The 16,484-nt window shown below is 42.3% G+C and overlaps 1 protein-coding gene across 3 annotated transcripts in view; it reads left to right on the top strand.

Annotated features, from left to right (window-relative positions):
- The first annotated feature begins 504 nt into the window (after window positions 1-504).
- The window catches only part of ASXL2 (ASXL transcriptional regulator 2), a 131,779-nt gene continuing 115,799 nt past the window's right edge, over window positions 505-16,484 (top strand). For all 3 annotated transcript variants that reach the window (XM_044261946.1, XM_044261948.1, XM_044261949.1), the window contains exon 1: window positions 505-776. In XM_044261946.1, the coding sequence (XP_044117881.1) occupies window positions 720-776 (57 nt within the window). In that variant the 5' untranslated portion in view covers window positions 505-719. The remainder of the gene's footprint in view (window positions 777-16,484) is intronic.

Here is a 16,484-nt window from a genome sequence, read left to right on the forward strand (position 1 = left end):
CTGTTGCAAATAGTCAAAAAGATAACCTTTGTAAAAATGAACATGGACAAAGAAAAAAACACAAGTAGGAGCCTTATTGAAAGTGACAGCCAGGAAGATCGTCCTTTCAGGTAAAAGTCCGGCTCTTCCAATGTTCTAAACCCACGGCGGCGTGCAGCACGCGGTTAGAATACGCTCACTAAGCCTTCCGGGATGGATCAAGTTCCGCTTCCGCAGGCGGATTTTCACTGTAGGCGTGAGCGCTGGAGGGCCGACGCACATCAGCGTCGGACCTCCCTCCCGCGCATGCTCCCAAGGATAGGCGGCGAGCGGAAGGGCGGGGGAAGGAGGAGACGCTGCGGACCGCCGGCTCGTTCGCTCTGCAGGCCAGCGCGGGAGGCGGGGGCGCGCGCGCGCACGTTCGCGCGGCCGGCTGCGTACAGTAGTGACGGCCGCGCGGGAGCGGTCACGTGACCGTAGCGGCTGCCCGTACAGTAAGGACCCAATATGGCAGCGGCGGTAGCAGTGGCAACGGCAGCAGGAGGACCGGCCGCCCCATAGACCCCCCCGCCCCCCCGCGCACCACCCCGCCGCTTCCTCTGCTTGGGTGCTCCTCCGGCCTGACTTCCCCTTTCTCCCACCTTTCCCGGCACCGCGGGAAAAGCATCGCAGGGCAGAGCAGGCAGGGAGGGCGGCCGGAGCCCGGACACGGGAGCCTCCCAGTCAGTTCAAGACCCGACATGAGGGAAAAGGGCCGTAGGAAGAAGGGCAGGACCTGGGCGGAGGCCGCCAAGACGGTAAGGGGGAGGGAGCGAAGGGGAAGCCCGGGAGAATTTTGTTTCCTCGCCGCCTGCCGGTCGCAGGGGAAGGGAGGTCATTGGCCCAGCGACCCGGCTGAAGGGGGCACAAAACCGCGCGGAGAGGGCGGCGGTTAGTGTCGGGGTTGTGATCCCTGTGGGAATGGAGGCGCCCAGCGGAAGAGGGTCGCCGCGGGGCTGTGGCTTCTCCTTGCGTCTGCAACGAGTCCCCTTGGTGTTTTGAAGCTGCCTTTCGGGGTCACGTCGCTCTCACCTCCACTCTGTGGTAGCTCCCGCCCCGGCATGGGGAAGTCTGTTGTGCTTGCACAGTAACCGGTTCTTCTCCCTTGTGCGGCTGAAGAGCCCCCATTGGATGCAGATAGGAGAAGGCTTGTGCGTGCACCCAGCCCCGGAAAGAAGAGAGGAGCGCTGGATCTTGGTAGAATTTACCCGCTATAGCAGACATGCCGCCTGACCCCGGGTCCCCTGCTCGTCTGGGCTCCCAGATCCAACGTGAGGTCACGAGGCTCTTGTTTTTGTTTGCTGTTGAAGCTGAAAGTGCAGGAGGTGTTTAGAAACGAAGTAACAGGTGGGACTTGTAGATTTTTTTTTTTTTTTTTCAGTTTCCGTAGAGATCTACTCTGAACAAGGCAGCAATGCATGGTGGGACGTGTAGTTTACCCGGCCTTGACTTTTCCGTAGTTAAAGTGATGGTGGGTTCACGAAGTTGTAATTAGTAGGTAAAAGCATCTGTTTTTTCCCCTAATTTTTCATAACGGGGTTTAGAGGTAGGATTTAAGTGCTCAGTGAGACTTTTATTGTGTCGTATGAAAAAAAGGAAAAGCGTGAATGTATGTAGAAATGAAACATTAGGCGATGCAGTGGAAAAGTAATAGGACATAAAACAGCAGCATGTTAGTATTGAAAACTGAGAAAGTGTGGAGATATTATCTTTAATGGTGAATCATGTCAGTTTTACTTGTATAATACGGAGAACCTAACCAAATGAACCTTTTTTGTATGATGTACGGCTTGTTTTTTTAAATGAGGGTTTTTTTTTTCTGATTATGAAAGTAATAAATGTAAACTGGGAAATTTTGAAAAATTAAAGGAACGTATAAAGAAGAAAATAAGAAATCACTTATTTCACCCTTCAGTTATATCTGTTAATGTTTTGTTATATTACTATTCAGTCTTTTTAATTTATTTCCCCACATTTGGATCCTGCTGTTTATTGAATCTTGTGCATTTTTGTAAACCCTGTGCATTTGTTTTGTCAATTTGATGTGATAGGGGATTGATGAGTCTTAAGCTTGTATTTGTTTTAGTTGGAAATGTTAAAAGTTAGTGAATTAATAAAAGCACGTTTTATTTATTGAGTGTTTTCACTTAACAGTCTCTCTTCATAATTGTGACTGTGCTGATAGTTTCCTTCTAAAAGATAAACTCTAGAAATAATTTTTTTTGGAGGTGAGGAAATTGCTCCTTCACAGAAGGCTGTTAAGCTCTCTTCTACTTGATGAGTACCTCAAGACTTTTTCTTTTTAATAAAAAGATGGCAGATTTTAATTATAGGTAAGCCGACCACAACCCTAATTATGTGAATTAAGTCTCTAGAATCTTAAGAGTACTTTTGAATTATGATCTCTTTGGATAAAATAGTGTAATCATTAGGTGGTGGTGACAAGTAGGAAAAATTTGCATTTGCTGATTAGATTTTCCTATAATTAACATATTTGTTAATTCATAATAAACATTTCATGCCTAGCTAGCTATGCGGAAAAATAGTATCTAAAAGATGGAAAGGCTTGTTTATTAAGTAGAGTACTGAGTGAGTTCTTGAAGGGGCTTGGTATTATTATTTGGTTCTGGCAAATGTAAGGCCTCAGTCTTAGTAAAAATGAATTTTAGGAAGAGAATGGTGACACTAAAACTTTTCTTTCCCTAGTAGCCAAAGTGTAAAAAATCACCTTACTCGTTTTGGTTTATCATCTGTAAAGTGAGGAATTAAACTAAATCTCTGTATTCAAAAGATTTCCGTTTGTAGGAAGTCCTATTTAGAAGTAAATGTAGAGGGAATAGATAAAAGTAAATCTTTAATATTTCAAAATAATGAGATCAGAAAATCAGTGATTTGGCAAATGGAAGTAACTTTGACCTAAATTAAGAAATGTTGCATATATTTATAAGATTAAGAGGACTAGGAGAAGTATATCTTAAGAAACTTATTTCATAAGCATTACGGTCAAATGTTCTAGGAACAGTTTCAGCAAGGAAAGAATAAAGTTATTTATGAAAACAAGTTATATCTTATTTCATTGTGTTCTTGGTACATGAATTGTAGAGCTGTCTTGTTTTCGGAGCACTATTAAAATGGGGTTATATTTCTGACCAATAATATAGCAACAGATAAATACAATTAATTATAAATGAATATATCCATGTATGGTGGAAGGTAGTGTGTGGATGTGTGAGAGCTACCGACTGATGTAAGGTTATTATGAATAGTCTGAAAAAACAAGATAATAAGATTCATAATTACTGTTAGATAGTAAAATTATGCCGAGAGGCTGATTAAATAAAGTGTATAAACTGGTTCCAGTAACTAGAGACACCAGAGAGAGGGATAACAGAGTTGAGATTCCACAGAACTTGAATGTCATTCACCACATAGGACCATCTGACTGATCTTATATTTGCCCTATATAAGTACACTAGTTATAAAAAGCATTACTCAGACATTTAGTTAACAGCCACACATGTTTTAAATTTGAAGGGTGGCAGTGATGGTGATGAAATGATTTGGATCTATAGTATAGAGTTTGGTGCAGTTTGAATAGAAAAATTTGTAGTAAGCCAGAGATCTTGAGGACCATTACACTGAACTGTGAGCACACACAGTTCCGCTCATTCTTTAAACAAAACAAAGCAAAACAAAAACCAAAACCCTTGTATCGTCTAAATATTTAATGACATCCCTGAGTAATTTAGCCGTTTTTATAAAGCAGAGCTTTTGAAATAGTACAGTCTTGTTGATCCCGTTTTCTTTTTTGACTTTTCCCTTATTATGCACCACAACTAGGGAAGCATTGTCCTAAAAGGACAGGTTTGTTGTGCTTGTTAAGTGGAGGGGACAGAGAGACAGACCATAGAGTTACACAACTAGAAGTACCTTTGGATATCTTGGGAATGAGGTGATCAGAGTATGAGGAGTGAAGTATGGGTGTTAGAGGTGAGGAGCACAGCAGTCTGTCTTGTATATCTTTAGCATGTGGTTTTTTGATTTAAGAAAAGGTGGCCTTTTTGGGGGGGGGGATGCTATCTATAGAGTTCCCTTAGTGGTTAATATTATTTTGAGTGTACATAGATTTTTATTTTTGTCATTTACCTAGAGTTATTTAACTATGGGGAACAAGATGGAAGGTAGAAATTTTTTTCTGCTGGGGGCACGTGGGTGGCCCAGCATCCTGGGATCCAGTCCCGCATCTGATCAGTGGGGAGCCTCTTTCTCCCTCTCCCACTCCCCCTGCTTGTGCTCTCTCTCTGTCCATTAAATAAAAAGAAATTTTTTTAATTAAAAAATTCTGTTAGAGGAATAATCAGTTTAATTACTTTGTGTAGGAAGTACAAAAAATGAAAAATAACTGGAAATACAATGGGGGTGCCTGGGTGGCTCAGTGGGTTAAAGCATCTGACTCTTGATTTCACTCAGGTTATGATCTCAGGGTTTGGTGAGATCAAGCCCTATGAGAGGCTCCCACTAAGTCATGGAGACTGCTTGATTCTCTCTCTCCCTTTCCCTCAGCCTCAGTTGTGTGCTCAAGCGGGCACGTGCTCTTTCTCTAAAAAGAACCAAATATAATGATAAAAATATATAATAATGGGCACCTGGGTGCCTCAGTGGGTTAAAGCCTCTGCTCAGGTCATGATCTCAGGGTCCTGGGATCGAGCCCCGCATCGGGCTCTCTGCTAAGCAGGGAGCCTGCTTCTTCCTCTCTCTCCCTGCCTGCCTCTCTGCCTACTTGTGATCCCTGTCTGTCGAATAAATAAATAAATCTTTAAAATATATATATATATATAATGAATAGAAAGGTGTTTAGGAAAACATCTAAACAAAATATGCGTTAGAAAAAAATGAAAGTCTTAGAAATTTTCGGGACCCGTGATCTTTATTGTAATTTTTTCTTAAAAATTAAAAATACAAGGGAGCCTGGGTGGCTCAGTTCGTAAGTGTCTGCCTTCGGCTTGGGTCGGATCCAGCCCCACATGGGGCTCCCTGCTCAGTGGGAAGCCTGCTTCTCCCTCTCCCACTCTGCCTGCTTGTGTTCCCTCTCTCACTGTCTCTCTGTCAAATAAGTTAAATCTTAAAAAAAGAAAAATTTCTGTGCATCTCCCAGAATTCTGTCAGGAGCTTAGAGAATAGCATCACATTTGCAGAATTCCTTGCTATTTCCTCCTATACAGATTTTTTTTCTCTTAAAAGGCTGGCTGTGCAGTTTTGCTGTTGGTGAAAGGCATTGTGTTTTCACTACAAAAAGCTGTTTGGGGGCGCCTGGGTGGTTGAGTCAGTTAAGCATCTGCCTTCCGCTTAGGTTATGATCCCAGGGTCCTGGGATCAAGCCCTGTGTGGAGTTCTTGCTCAGTGGGGAGTTTGCTTCTCCCTCTCCCTCTTCCTGCTACTTGTGTGCTTGCTCACTCTTTTCACTCTCTCTAGTGAAGAAATAAGTAAAATCTTAAAAAAAAATTAAAGGTTATTGGATATACTAAACTTAAAATCCTAAATTTTAGAACTCTTTATTTTATTGTTTTTTTTTTTTTTTAAAGATTTTATTTATTTATTTGACAGAAAGAGAGAGATCACAAGTAGGGAGAGAAGCAGGCAGAGAGATGGGGGAAGCAGGCTTCCTGCTGAGCTGGGAGCCCAATGTGGGGATTGATCCCAGGACCCTGAGTTCATGACCTGAGCCTAAGGCAGAGGCTTAATCCACTGAGCCATTGAGGCGCCCCTATTCTATTTTTTTTAAAAGATTTTATTTATTAAGATTTTATCTATCTATTAATTTTAAAAAGATTTTATTTATTTATTTATTTATTTTTAAAAGATTTTATTTATTTATTTGAGAGACAGATCAGAAGTAGGCAGAGAAGCAGGCAGAGAGAGAGGAGGAAGCAGGCTCCCTGCTGAGCAGAGAGCCCGATGCGGGGCTGGATCCCAGGACCCTGGGATCATGACCTGAGCCGAAGGCAGAGGCTTTAACCCACTGAGCCACCCAGGCGCCCCTATTTATTTATTTGTCAGAGACGGAGAGAGAATGAGTGAGCACAGGCAGAGGGAGAAGCAGGCTCCCCGCCGAGCAAGGAGCCCCATGTGGGACTCGATCTCAGGACCCTGGGATCGTGACCTTAGCTGAAGGCAGCCGCTTAAGCAACTGAGCCACCCAGGCATCCCAAGATTCACAAGCAGGCAGAGAGAGAGAGGGGGGGAAGCAGGCTCCCTGCTGAACAGAGAGCCTGGTGCGGGGCTCGATCCCAGGACTTTGAGATCATGACCTGAGCTGAAGGCAGAGGCTTTAACCCACTGAGCCACCCAGGCACCCCAAGATTTTATTTATTTACTTGACAGAGACAGCAAGAGAGGGAACACAGTGGGAAAGGGAGAAGCACCCCACCCCCAGCAGGGAGCCCCATGTGGGACTCGATTCCAGGACCCCGGGGTCATGATCTGAGCCAAAGGCAGGCACTAATGACTGAGCCACCTAGGTACCCCAGAACTCTTTAAATCTGACTTAAAAACAACAGTATTAATTGCTATGAGTTTCTGTTGAAGTTGTGTAGGCTCATTCATCAAACAGAAGACTGTAAAGAGTTAATCTTTGCTGAGTCACTGTAATTAAAATGGGATTAAGTGAAAGTCTGCATACTGAAATATTGAAAATAGTGTGACCATACTGTAATTAAGTATGGTTGAGAGTTCAAATATAGCTTTCTGGACTTTTAACCCTGAATGTGGTGATATATATAAATATGTATACCGATTTATATAAACAGTTCCAAAACTTGTTTTTGGTTATGACTTATCAATGGATGCTTTTTTTTTTTTTTTAATTTCTTTATTTGCACAGAGAGAGCACAAGCAGTGGGAGTGGCAGGGAAAGGGAGAAGCAGGGAGCCCACTATGGGGCTTGATCCCATGACCTGAACTTAAGGCAGCAGCTTGACTGACATCATGGATGGGTTTTAATGTTACTACTTACGTATCTGCCTCATTCTCTTTAATGTTTTCTTAATATTCCATTGTTTTTAGATGTACCATCATTAAAAAATCAGTCCTTGGGCATCTGGGTGGCTCAGTCTTTAAGCCTCTGCCTTCAGCTCAGGTCCCAGCATCTTGAAATCGAGCCCCTCGAGCCCCACATTGGGGTCCCTGGTCAGTGGGAAGCCTGCTTTCCCTTTCCTAGTCCCCCTGCTTGTGTTCCCTCTCTTTCTGTGTCTCTGTCAAATAAATAAATAAAATTTTTTTTTTTTTTTAAAGATTTTATTTATTTATTTGACAGAGAGAGATCACAAGTAGGCAGAGAGGCAGGCAGAGAGAGAGGAGGAAGCAGGCTCCCTGCCGAGCAGAGAGCCCGACGTGGGACTCAATCCCAGGACCCTGAGATCATGACCTGAGCTGAAGGCAGCGGCTTAACCCACTGAGCCACCCAGGCGCCCTAAATAAATAAAATCTTAAAAGAAAACTCAGTCCTTGATTTTTTTGACATATAGGCCATTTATAGGTTTTTTTCCTTTAATACTTCAGTGTCTACAAGTGGGCAGATATGTATGTATGCATGTACATTGTATGTGTGCGTGTGCACGTGCATTTGTGTGAATGGAATAATTAAAGAGTTTGTAAACTTTGAGTTTGTGCCAATTTATAGTCCCCTCTAAAATTTTGAAGGTTACTGTTTTTTTCTTCCTTTTTTCTTTTCCAAGGACTTTCTCAGTCTTTACTCTTTGCCACTTTGATATACATTTCTTTTATTCAGTAGAACTTAGTAGAAATGTTCTGTATTTGTATTGTGCGACACAGTAGCCGCCAGTCGTATGTGGCCATGGAGAACTTGAAATGTGGCTAGTGTAAGGAACCGAATTCTGAATTTTTTTTTTTTAAAGATTTATTTATTTGGGCGCCTGGGTGGCTCAGTGGGTTAAGCCGCTGCCTTCGGCTCAGGTCATGATCTCAGGGTCCTGGGATCGAGTCCCGCATCGGGCTCTCTGCTTGGCAGGGAGCCTGCTTCCTCCTCTCTCTCTGCCTGCCTCTCTGCCTACTTGTGATCTCTCTCTGTCAAATAAATAAATGAAATCTTTAAAAAAAAAAAAAATAAAGATTTATTTATTTGACAGAGCAGGAGAGGGAACAGAAGGGGGAGTGGGAGAGGGAGAAGCAGGCTTCCTGCTAAGCAGGGAGTCCGATGCAGGGGCGCAGAGCTCGATCCTAGGACCCTGGGATCATGACCTCAGCTGAAGGCAGATGCTTAATGATTGAGCCACCCGGGCGCCCTCTGAATTTTTTTTTTTTTTAAGATTTTATGTATTTATTGGAGCGAGAGAGAGCATCATCACACAAGTAGGCAGAGGGGCAGGCATAGAGAAAGGGAGAAGGAGTAGGCTTCCTGATAATCAGAGTCTGACGTGCAACTCTATCCCAGGACTCTAGGATCATGACCTGAGCCGAAGGCAGATGCTTAATGACTAAGCCACCCAGGAGCCCTGTAAATTTTAAAAAATGTTTAGTTTCAAAGGCATATCTTCCTTAAATAAAATATGTTTTACTCTGAACAAATAAGGGGAATTTAGTTTATGTTTTAGTAAGACTGTGCTGGTGGAAGACAGTCTTTGTTTTTTTTTAAGTAGGCTCCATGCCCAGTTTGGGGCTTTGACTCATGACCCTGGGAAGAAGAATCAATCACTGTATAAGCTAGAGTAAGAAGAGGAGCTGTATAAGCTAAGCCACACAGATGCCCTAAAGGCAAGAGGGGCCTAAAGGTTTACATGTTTCTATCTGCAGAGTTTAACTTACTTTTTTGCGTGAGTGCTAAGTCTTCCCCCCCCCGCCTTCACCTTTTTAAGTTGGAGATCAAGAAGATCCTGTCCTAACTTTCAGGAGAGCACCAATTGAATAAAGTTAGTCAACTTTGATAGTATTGTTTGCTACAAAAACTGGTCAAGGTTCTCTTGTTCTGGGAAAGAAAATTATTCCAAGATAAACTATGGTATCCAAAGACTCAAAAGAGTTATGGTTGGACATGGGGAATTTTCTTTACTGTTTTTTTTTTTCTTGCTTTAAAAAAAAAAATATGTTCTAGAGCACGAGCACGCATGCACATGGGTTGGGGGAGCAGAAAGAGAGAGGGAGAACCTGTTTTGTTTTGTTTTTTTTTAAGATTTTATTTATTTGACAGAGAGAGATCACAGTAGACGGAGAGGCAGGCAGAGAGAGAGAGAGGGAAGCAGGCTCCCTGTTGAGCAGAGAGCTTGATGTGGGACTTCATCCCAGGACCCTGAGATCACGACCTGAGCTGAAGGCAGCAGCTTAACCCACTGAGCCACCCAGGCACCCGGAGAAGGAAAATCTTAAATGGACTTTCCACTGGGCATGGAGCCCAATGTGGGGCTTGATTCCATGACCCTAAGACTACCTGAGATTACCACTTGAGTCAAAATCAAGACTCGGGCTCTTAACCTACTGAGTTCCCAGGCACCCCTTGACATTGGGAAATTTCTCTGATAATTCTTACTTCTGACCTTGCTTAAGAAAGCTAAAATTGGGGGTGCCTGGGTGGCTCAGTGGGTTAAAGCCTCTGCCTTTGGCTCGGGTCATGATCCCAGGGTTCTGGGATCGAGCCCTGCATCGGGCTTTCTGCTCAGCAGGGAGCCTGCTTCCTCCTCTCCCTCTGCCTGCCTCTCTGCCTACTTGCTCTCTCTCTGCCTGCCTCTCTGCCTACTTGCTTAAGAAAGTTAAAATTGGGGGCGCTTGGGTGGCTCAGTCATTAAGCATCTGCCTTTGGCTCAGGTCATTGTCCCAGGATCCTGGGATTGAGCCCCACATCAGGCTCCCTGCTCGGAGGGGAGTCTGCTTCTTGCTCTCCCACTCACCCTGCTTTTGTTTCCTCTCTCACTGTGTCTCTCTCTGTCAAATAAATAAAATCTAAAAAAAACTAAAATTGGCTAATGATAAATGCACATGTACTTAGTACTAGGCATCAGGGAGCACTCATAAAATAGTGTCTTTTGAGTAATTTGATCCATCTTTTGGTAAAAATAATGTGGAAATAATGTTGAATGTTGTCAAATTTTCATTTGAAAATTCTTTGGCTGCTGACATTTAAAACTTGATACTTCCTTTAGAATGGACTGTTAGTGGAGTTCACAGGTTGGGATGGCCCAAATCATCTTGAATCTTTAACCCACTGGTGTGTGAATTATTTAGTAGCTGGTTTAGCTATATTCAGTTTCAAGTAAAGTGCTTAGTGGTGTTAGTGACATTTCTAAATAGTAATGTAAAAATTGTAATGTGTTCTGTTGATTTATAGAGATTAATTTCCTGTATGGTTTGAGTGGTGCAGACACATTTTTTAAGAAGATTTATTTATTTTAGAGACAGAAGGGGAGGAGAGGGAGAGGGAGAAAATCTCAAACAGATCAAGTGTGGAGCCTGATGCAGGGCTTGATCCCAGGACCCTGATATCATGACCTGAGCCCAATCAATAGTCGGATGCTTAACCAACTGAGCCATCCAGGTGCCCCCATACAGATTTTTATATGTAAATGGATTTTACCTGTGAAATACGTTAATGTATTATGAAAGGTTTTTCTCTTCTGTATTGTGTGTATAATATAAAAAAGAGATGGATTACAAGGTAAAGGTAATAGGAAAACAGTTTTCAGATATATCATTAATCACTCAATAAAAACATGACAGGTAAAATAGGACTACATTATTTATTTATTTATTTATTTATTTATTTATTTATTTTAAAGATTTTTATTTATTTGACAGAGAGACAGCAAGAGCAGGAACACAAGTACGGGGAGTGGGAGAGGGAGAAGCAGGCTTTCTGGTGACCAGAGAGCCTGACTTGGGGTGCGATCCAGGACTCTGGGATCATGATCCCAGCCAAAGGCAGATGCTCAACAACTGAGCCACTGAGGTGTCCCAAAATAGGACTATTTTTTTTTTTTTAAGATTTTATTTATTTGACAGAGATCACAAGTAGGCAGAGAGGCAGAGGGGGAAGCAGGCTCCCTGCTGAGCTGAGAACCCAATGTGGGGCTCGATCCCAGGACCCTGGGATCATGACCTGAGCCGAAAGCAGAGGTTTTAACCCACTGAGCCACCCAGGTGCCCCCAAAATACATATTGTAAATTATGTTTTGTTTTACATATTTTGAATGGGAAAACTAAATGTTGTGAAGTTATTTCTTAGAAAATAAGCACAGATTTGAGACTATTTTAAATGAAAAGCCATTTAACCTCACGGACCCCACTTGCCAGTTGTTTCCAAGGTGAATGTGGAATCACACAGAGAGTTAAACTAGCTCTGAACAACTCCGGGAACTCACTGAAAGATCCATCTCCTGCTTCAGGAAATTCTGCACAAAATCCTGCTCTTGACTTAGACGTTGTGAATAGCATGAAGAGGGCCATGTGGCAAGGAATGACAGGCAGCCTCCTGGAGCTGTGCGACTCCTGGCCTAGAGTCAGCAAGGAAACAGAAAGAGACTTGAAACCTGTCAACAAGGAAGCTTGTTAGGAGGTTTGGAAAAGAACCCGGAGCCTCAGATGAGTTCACAGTCCCAACTGATACTTTGATTTCAGCCTAGTGAGACCCTAAGTGCAAGACTCCGTTAATCCTTACTCAGAATCCTGACAACACAGAAACAGAGATAGCTGGCTGGTGCAGCCAAAAGAGTTTGCAAGTGTTGATCTGAGGGCCCTGGATTTGAGCCCCACACTGGGTGTAGAGATCACTAAAAAAATAAATAAGCTTAAAAAACTGAGATAGTTTATTGTTTTAACCTAAGTTTCATAATTATTCATAAATAATGGCAAAATAAATTTGTGTTACAGAGGTCATATACTAGCAAACTGTAGTAATACTCAAATTTGGTGGGGAGGGGATTATGCAGGCTTGGTCTCAGAATATTTAGCCTTGGTATTAATGGATGATGATTTTAAGGGCATTTTGAGCAGAGGGAAGAGCTGAAAAGAGGAAGAATAAAAAAATGCAGGGCATGTTTGATGCCTGGCTAATTTACCTGTGAGTATTGTATATTGAGAGTTAACGCCAGAACAGGTAGGTTGGGGCCAAAATGTGGAGAGTTTGTAGAAGTTGGGCTGATAATAGTTTTTATTCTAGGAGCCACAGAGTTTTTTTTTTTAATGCAGGAGATAACATCACATCTGTATTTGAGCAGTTTGGGTCATTTTGTGAGATGAGGCTGTAGAGGGCTCTCTTGGATTAAAAGGGTTGGAGGAGGTATACATTTTCTTCATAGCATTCAAATTTTTTTCTCATATCTATTCTACCTACACCTGTCCCATTTACAGCTCTCCAATAGAAGCCTTTACCAAAGTTCTGCTGAAGTTCTCACACAGACAGGAAGTTGTAGAATGCTGTTGAGCACAAGAAGATGTTACTGCTCTTGAGATGAAAAAAGAAAGCAGAACTTCCCCAGTTGTTCTAGCTCATGTTGATTTTTCTTATTTCTGGGTTCCTGATGGCAGTTCTTCCCATACCACTGTCTTCTGTACCCCTGGTCTTCAGGTTTGGGCAGGTGTAGAATCAGGGCTGTGTGTTGCACAACTCTAAGAACGAGCCATTCATACTGAATTTCAGTGAATTGTTTCCTGGAGTCAGATACTGTGGTAGCTCTGGGATGCATGATGTTCTTTGTGAAAACACCATTAAATATCGATTATTTCCCATTTTTTCATTAAAAAAATTAAAAAAAATTTTTTAAAAAGATTATTTGACAGAGATCACAAGTTAGGCAGAGAGGAGGAAGCAGGCTCCCTGCTGAGCAGAGAGCCCAATGCAGGGCTTGATCCCAGGACCCTGAGATCATGACTTGAGCCGAAGGCAGAGGCTCAACCCACTGAGCTACACTTGTGCCCCCATTTTTAAATTTATTACTGGATTTGGTTCATATCTATTTCTCAGGTTTGTTTTCTAGCTGACAAGAGGTAGCAAATGACACAGATTTAATGAAAATGATTGTTTAACTTTCTGTGGACCTCCCACCAGGAATTTATAGATTATTTTAAAGTTTTTTTTTTTTAAGGTTTTATTTATTTATTTGACAGAGAGATAGCACAAGTAGGCAGAGCAGCAGGCAGAGGGAGAGGGAGAAGCAGGTTCTCAGTGGGCCAGGAGCACAGCTCCATCTCAGTACCCTGGGATCATGGCCTAAGCTGAAGGCAGACACTTAACCGACTGAGCCACCCAGATACCCCTAATTCAAGGGGTTTTGAAAGTTCTCTATGAAGAACAGTTAAGTTTTATGCTTTAAAGCTAATCTTAAAATTGGTGTGAGCTTATTTGTGATATGAATTGTGTATGCCTTGAAACACTTATTTGTAAATGGTTTTACTCTACTTTGTATCATTTTTAGATGTTTTCTTAGTCTGTATTAGACATTTTTTGTTAGTCTTTTTTCTGATTAATGACCTAGATGAGGTTTGATATTTCAGAAATTTACTTCACTTTATTGTTTGTGAATCTTGGTTCAGAGTTAGGATTACTATATCATTTTTCATTCTTTTGAGATTTATTTATTATCGGAGATTGGTTAACATACAGTATTGTATTAGTTTCAGTTGTACCATACAGCGATTCAGTAGCTATCCATCTATCTATCTATCTATTTATTAATTTGAAAAAAGATTTTATTTATTTATTTGACAGAGACAGAGAGACAGCGAGAGAGGGAACACAAGTAGGGGGAGAGGGAGAAGCAGGCTTCCTGCTGAGGAGGGAGCCTGATGTGGGGCCTGATCCCAGAACCCTAATATCATGACCTGAGCTGAAGGCAGATGCTTAACAGCTGAGCTACCCGGGCGCCCTGCGATTATGTATATAATTTGTCATACAAATTTTTACAATATCATTGACTGTATCCTCTATGCTCTACATTATATCCCTGTGTCTTATTTACTTTACAACTGGAAGATTTTACGTCATATTTCCTTCACATACTTGGCCCGTGCCCCCCCCCCAACTTTTCCTGCTGGCAACCATCAGCTTGTTGTCTAAATCTGTGGGTTTGATTCTGTTTGTTGGTTGGGAAATCATACAGTATTTGACTGTTTAGCACAATACCATTTTGGTCCATACATATTGAAATTTAAAGTAAATGTATTTAGTTACAGCAAATGTAATAGGTTTCCTTCATTTTGCAAAAGTTTTATGAATTATTTAAATTATAGAAGTAATATTTGGAAAAAATCACTCGACTTTTTTTTTTTAATAAAGATTTTATTTATTTGACAGAGGTCACAGGTAGGCAGAGAGTCAGGCAGAGAGAGAGGAGGAAGCAGGCTCCCTTTGAGAGCCTGATGTGGGGGGCTCGATCCCACAACCCTGGGATCATGATCTGAGCCGAAGGCAGAGGCTTTAACCCACTGAGCTACCCAGGCGCCTCTTATTCTGCTGTTTGACACAATGTAAACATTTTGGGATATTTCCTTCTAGTCTTTTTTTTTTTTGGTTAAGATTTTATTCTTTATTTGACAGACAGAGATCACAAGCAGGCAGAGAGGCAGGCAGAGAGAGAGGAAGGGAAGCAGGCTCCCTGCTGAGCAGAGAGCCCTATGCGAGGTCTATCCCAGGACCTGGATCATGACCCGGGCAGAAGGCAGAGGCTTTAACCCACTGAGCCACCCAGGCGCCCCTCCTTCTAGTCTTTGATACGTTTTCTTCTGCGTGGTTGTCATTAGTCTCTCAGTTTCTATTCTGGTTTTTCATGTTAAAAAATACTTTTATGTGTCATTTTGTGGTGTTGCTAACCCTTTTTTATGGCTGAAGAATATTCCATTATGTGGTTATGTCTTAAATGCTCAACAGTATTAAAATGAGAAACTTAAAATGGCCACTAATGCTGTAGTGACTATCTTTTTATTTTCTACTTATGCACAGCCCTGGTACCTAACTCCATTATTTTCATTTAGAAGTTTATTTAAAAAATTCCCATGCAGTAAAAAATTAACCTTTTTGTTACACAGTTGTGTGAATTTAGCATATGTAACCACCACCTCGATAGTTAGGTACAAGCCAGGAAACTCTTCTCTTGCTGTTCTGCTGTAATTACCCTCCACTTGCCCCTGACTCTTGGCAACCAATGATATGTTCTTCATCACTAGTTTTATCTTTCTGAGAAAGTTATATAAATGGTATCATATAGCATATGACCATTTGAGACTGGTTTGTTTAATTCACTCTAATGCCTTTAATGTTCATCTGTGTTGTTTTGTGTATTAATAGTTCATTCCTTTTTCTTGCTGAGTGGTATTTCATTGTGCCAAGGTATAATGGTTTAGCCCATTCACTGTTGAGGAATGGTTTGTGCTTTTGGCAAATAAGAATGGAGTTGCAATAAATATTTGTGGGCAGATTCTCCTTTGAACGTTAAGTTTTCATTTTTCCAGGGTAAATATCCAGAAGTAGGATTGCTGCATAATTGGTAAGTGTATGTCTAGCTTTCTAAGAAACTGGGAAGCTTTCAGAGTGGCTGCATTCTCACCAGCATTCTGTTTGAAATGTAGTTGTTCTTCACCCTTGCCAGTGCTTGGTACTGTCAGCATTTTTTTTTGAAGATCTTATTTATTTATTTGACAGAGATAACAAGTAGGCAGAGAAGGCAGGCAGAGGGAGAGGGGGAAGCAAGCTCCCTGCTGAGCAGAGAGTCCGATGTGGGGCTCGATCCTGGGACCCTGGGATCATGACCTGAGCCGAAGGCAGAGGCTTTAACCCACTGAGCCACCCAGGCGCCCCTTGCTGCATTTTTAAATTTTACCCTTTTTTTTTTTAAAGAGATTTTTAAAAAAGATTTTATTTATTTATTTGACAGACAGAGATCACAAGTAGGCAGAGAGGCAGGCAGAGAGAGAGAGAGGAGGAAGCAGGCTCCCCATGGAGGAGAGAGCCTGATGTGGGGCTCGATCCCAGGACCCTGGGATCATGACCTGAGCCGAAGGCAAAGGCTTTAACCCACTGAGCCACCCAGGCGCCCCTTAAGAGATTTTTTTTTTTTTTAAGATTTTATTTACTTATTTGACAGAGAAAGATCACAAGTAGGCAGAGAGGCAGGCAGAGAGAGAGAGAGAGAGGAGCAGGCTTCCCGCTGAGCAAAGAGCCTGATGTGGGGCTCAGTTCGAGGACCCTGAGATGATGACCTGAGCCAGAGGCAGCAGCTTAACCCACTGAGCCACCCAGGCACCCCTTTTAAGAGATTTTATTTGAGAGAGAGAGAAAAAGAACATGAGCAGGAAGAGGGGAAACAGACCCCAGACCCCCCCACCTCCAGCAGGGAGCCTGATGCCGCAGATGATCCCAGGACGCTGAGAGGGCGCTGCCAAAGGCAGACAGACACTTAACCCACTGAGCCACCCTGGCACACCTGTTTCAGCCATCCTGATAAATGTGTAATGGTAAATCATAGTGATTT

The sequence above is a fragment of the Neovison vison genome, chromosome 8 (genome assembly GCF_020171115.1).
Source record: "Neovison vison isolate M4711 chromosome 8, ASM_NN_V1, whole genome shotgun sequence".
Classification (NCBI taxonomy): Eukaryota; Metazoa; Chordata; class Mammalia; order Carnivora; family Mustelidae; genus Neogale; species Neogale vison.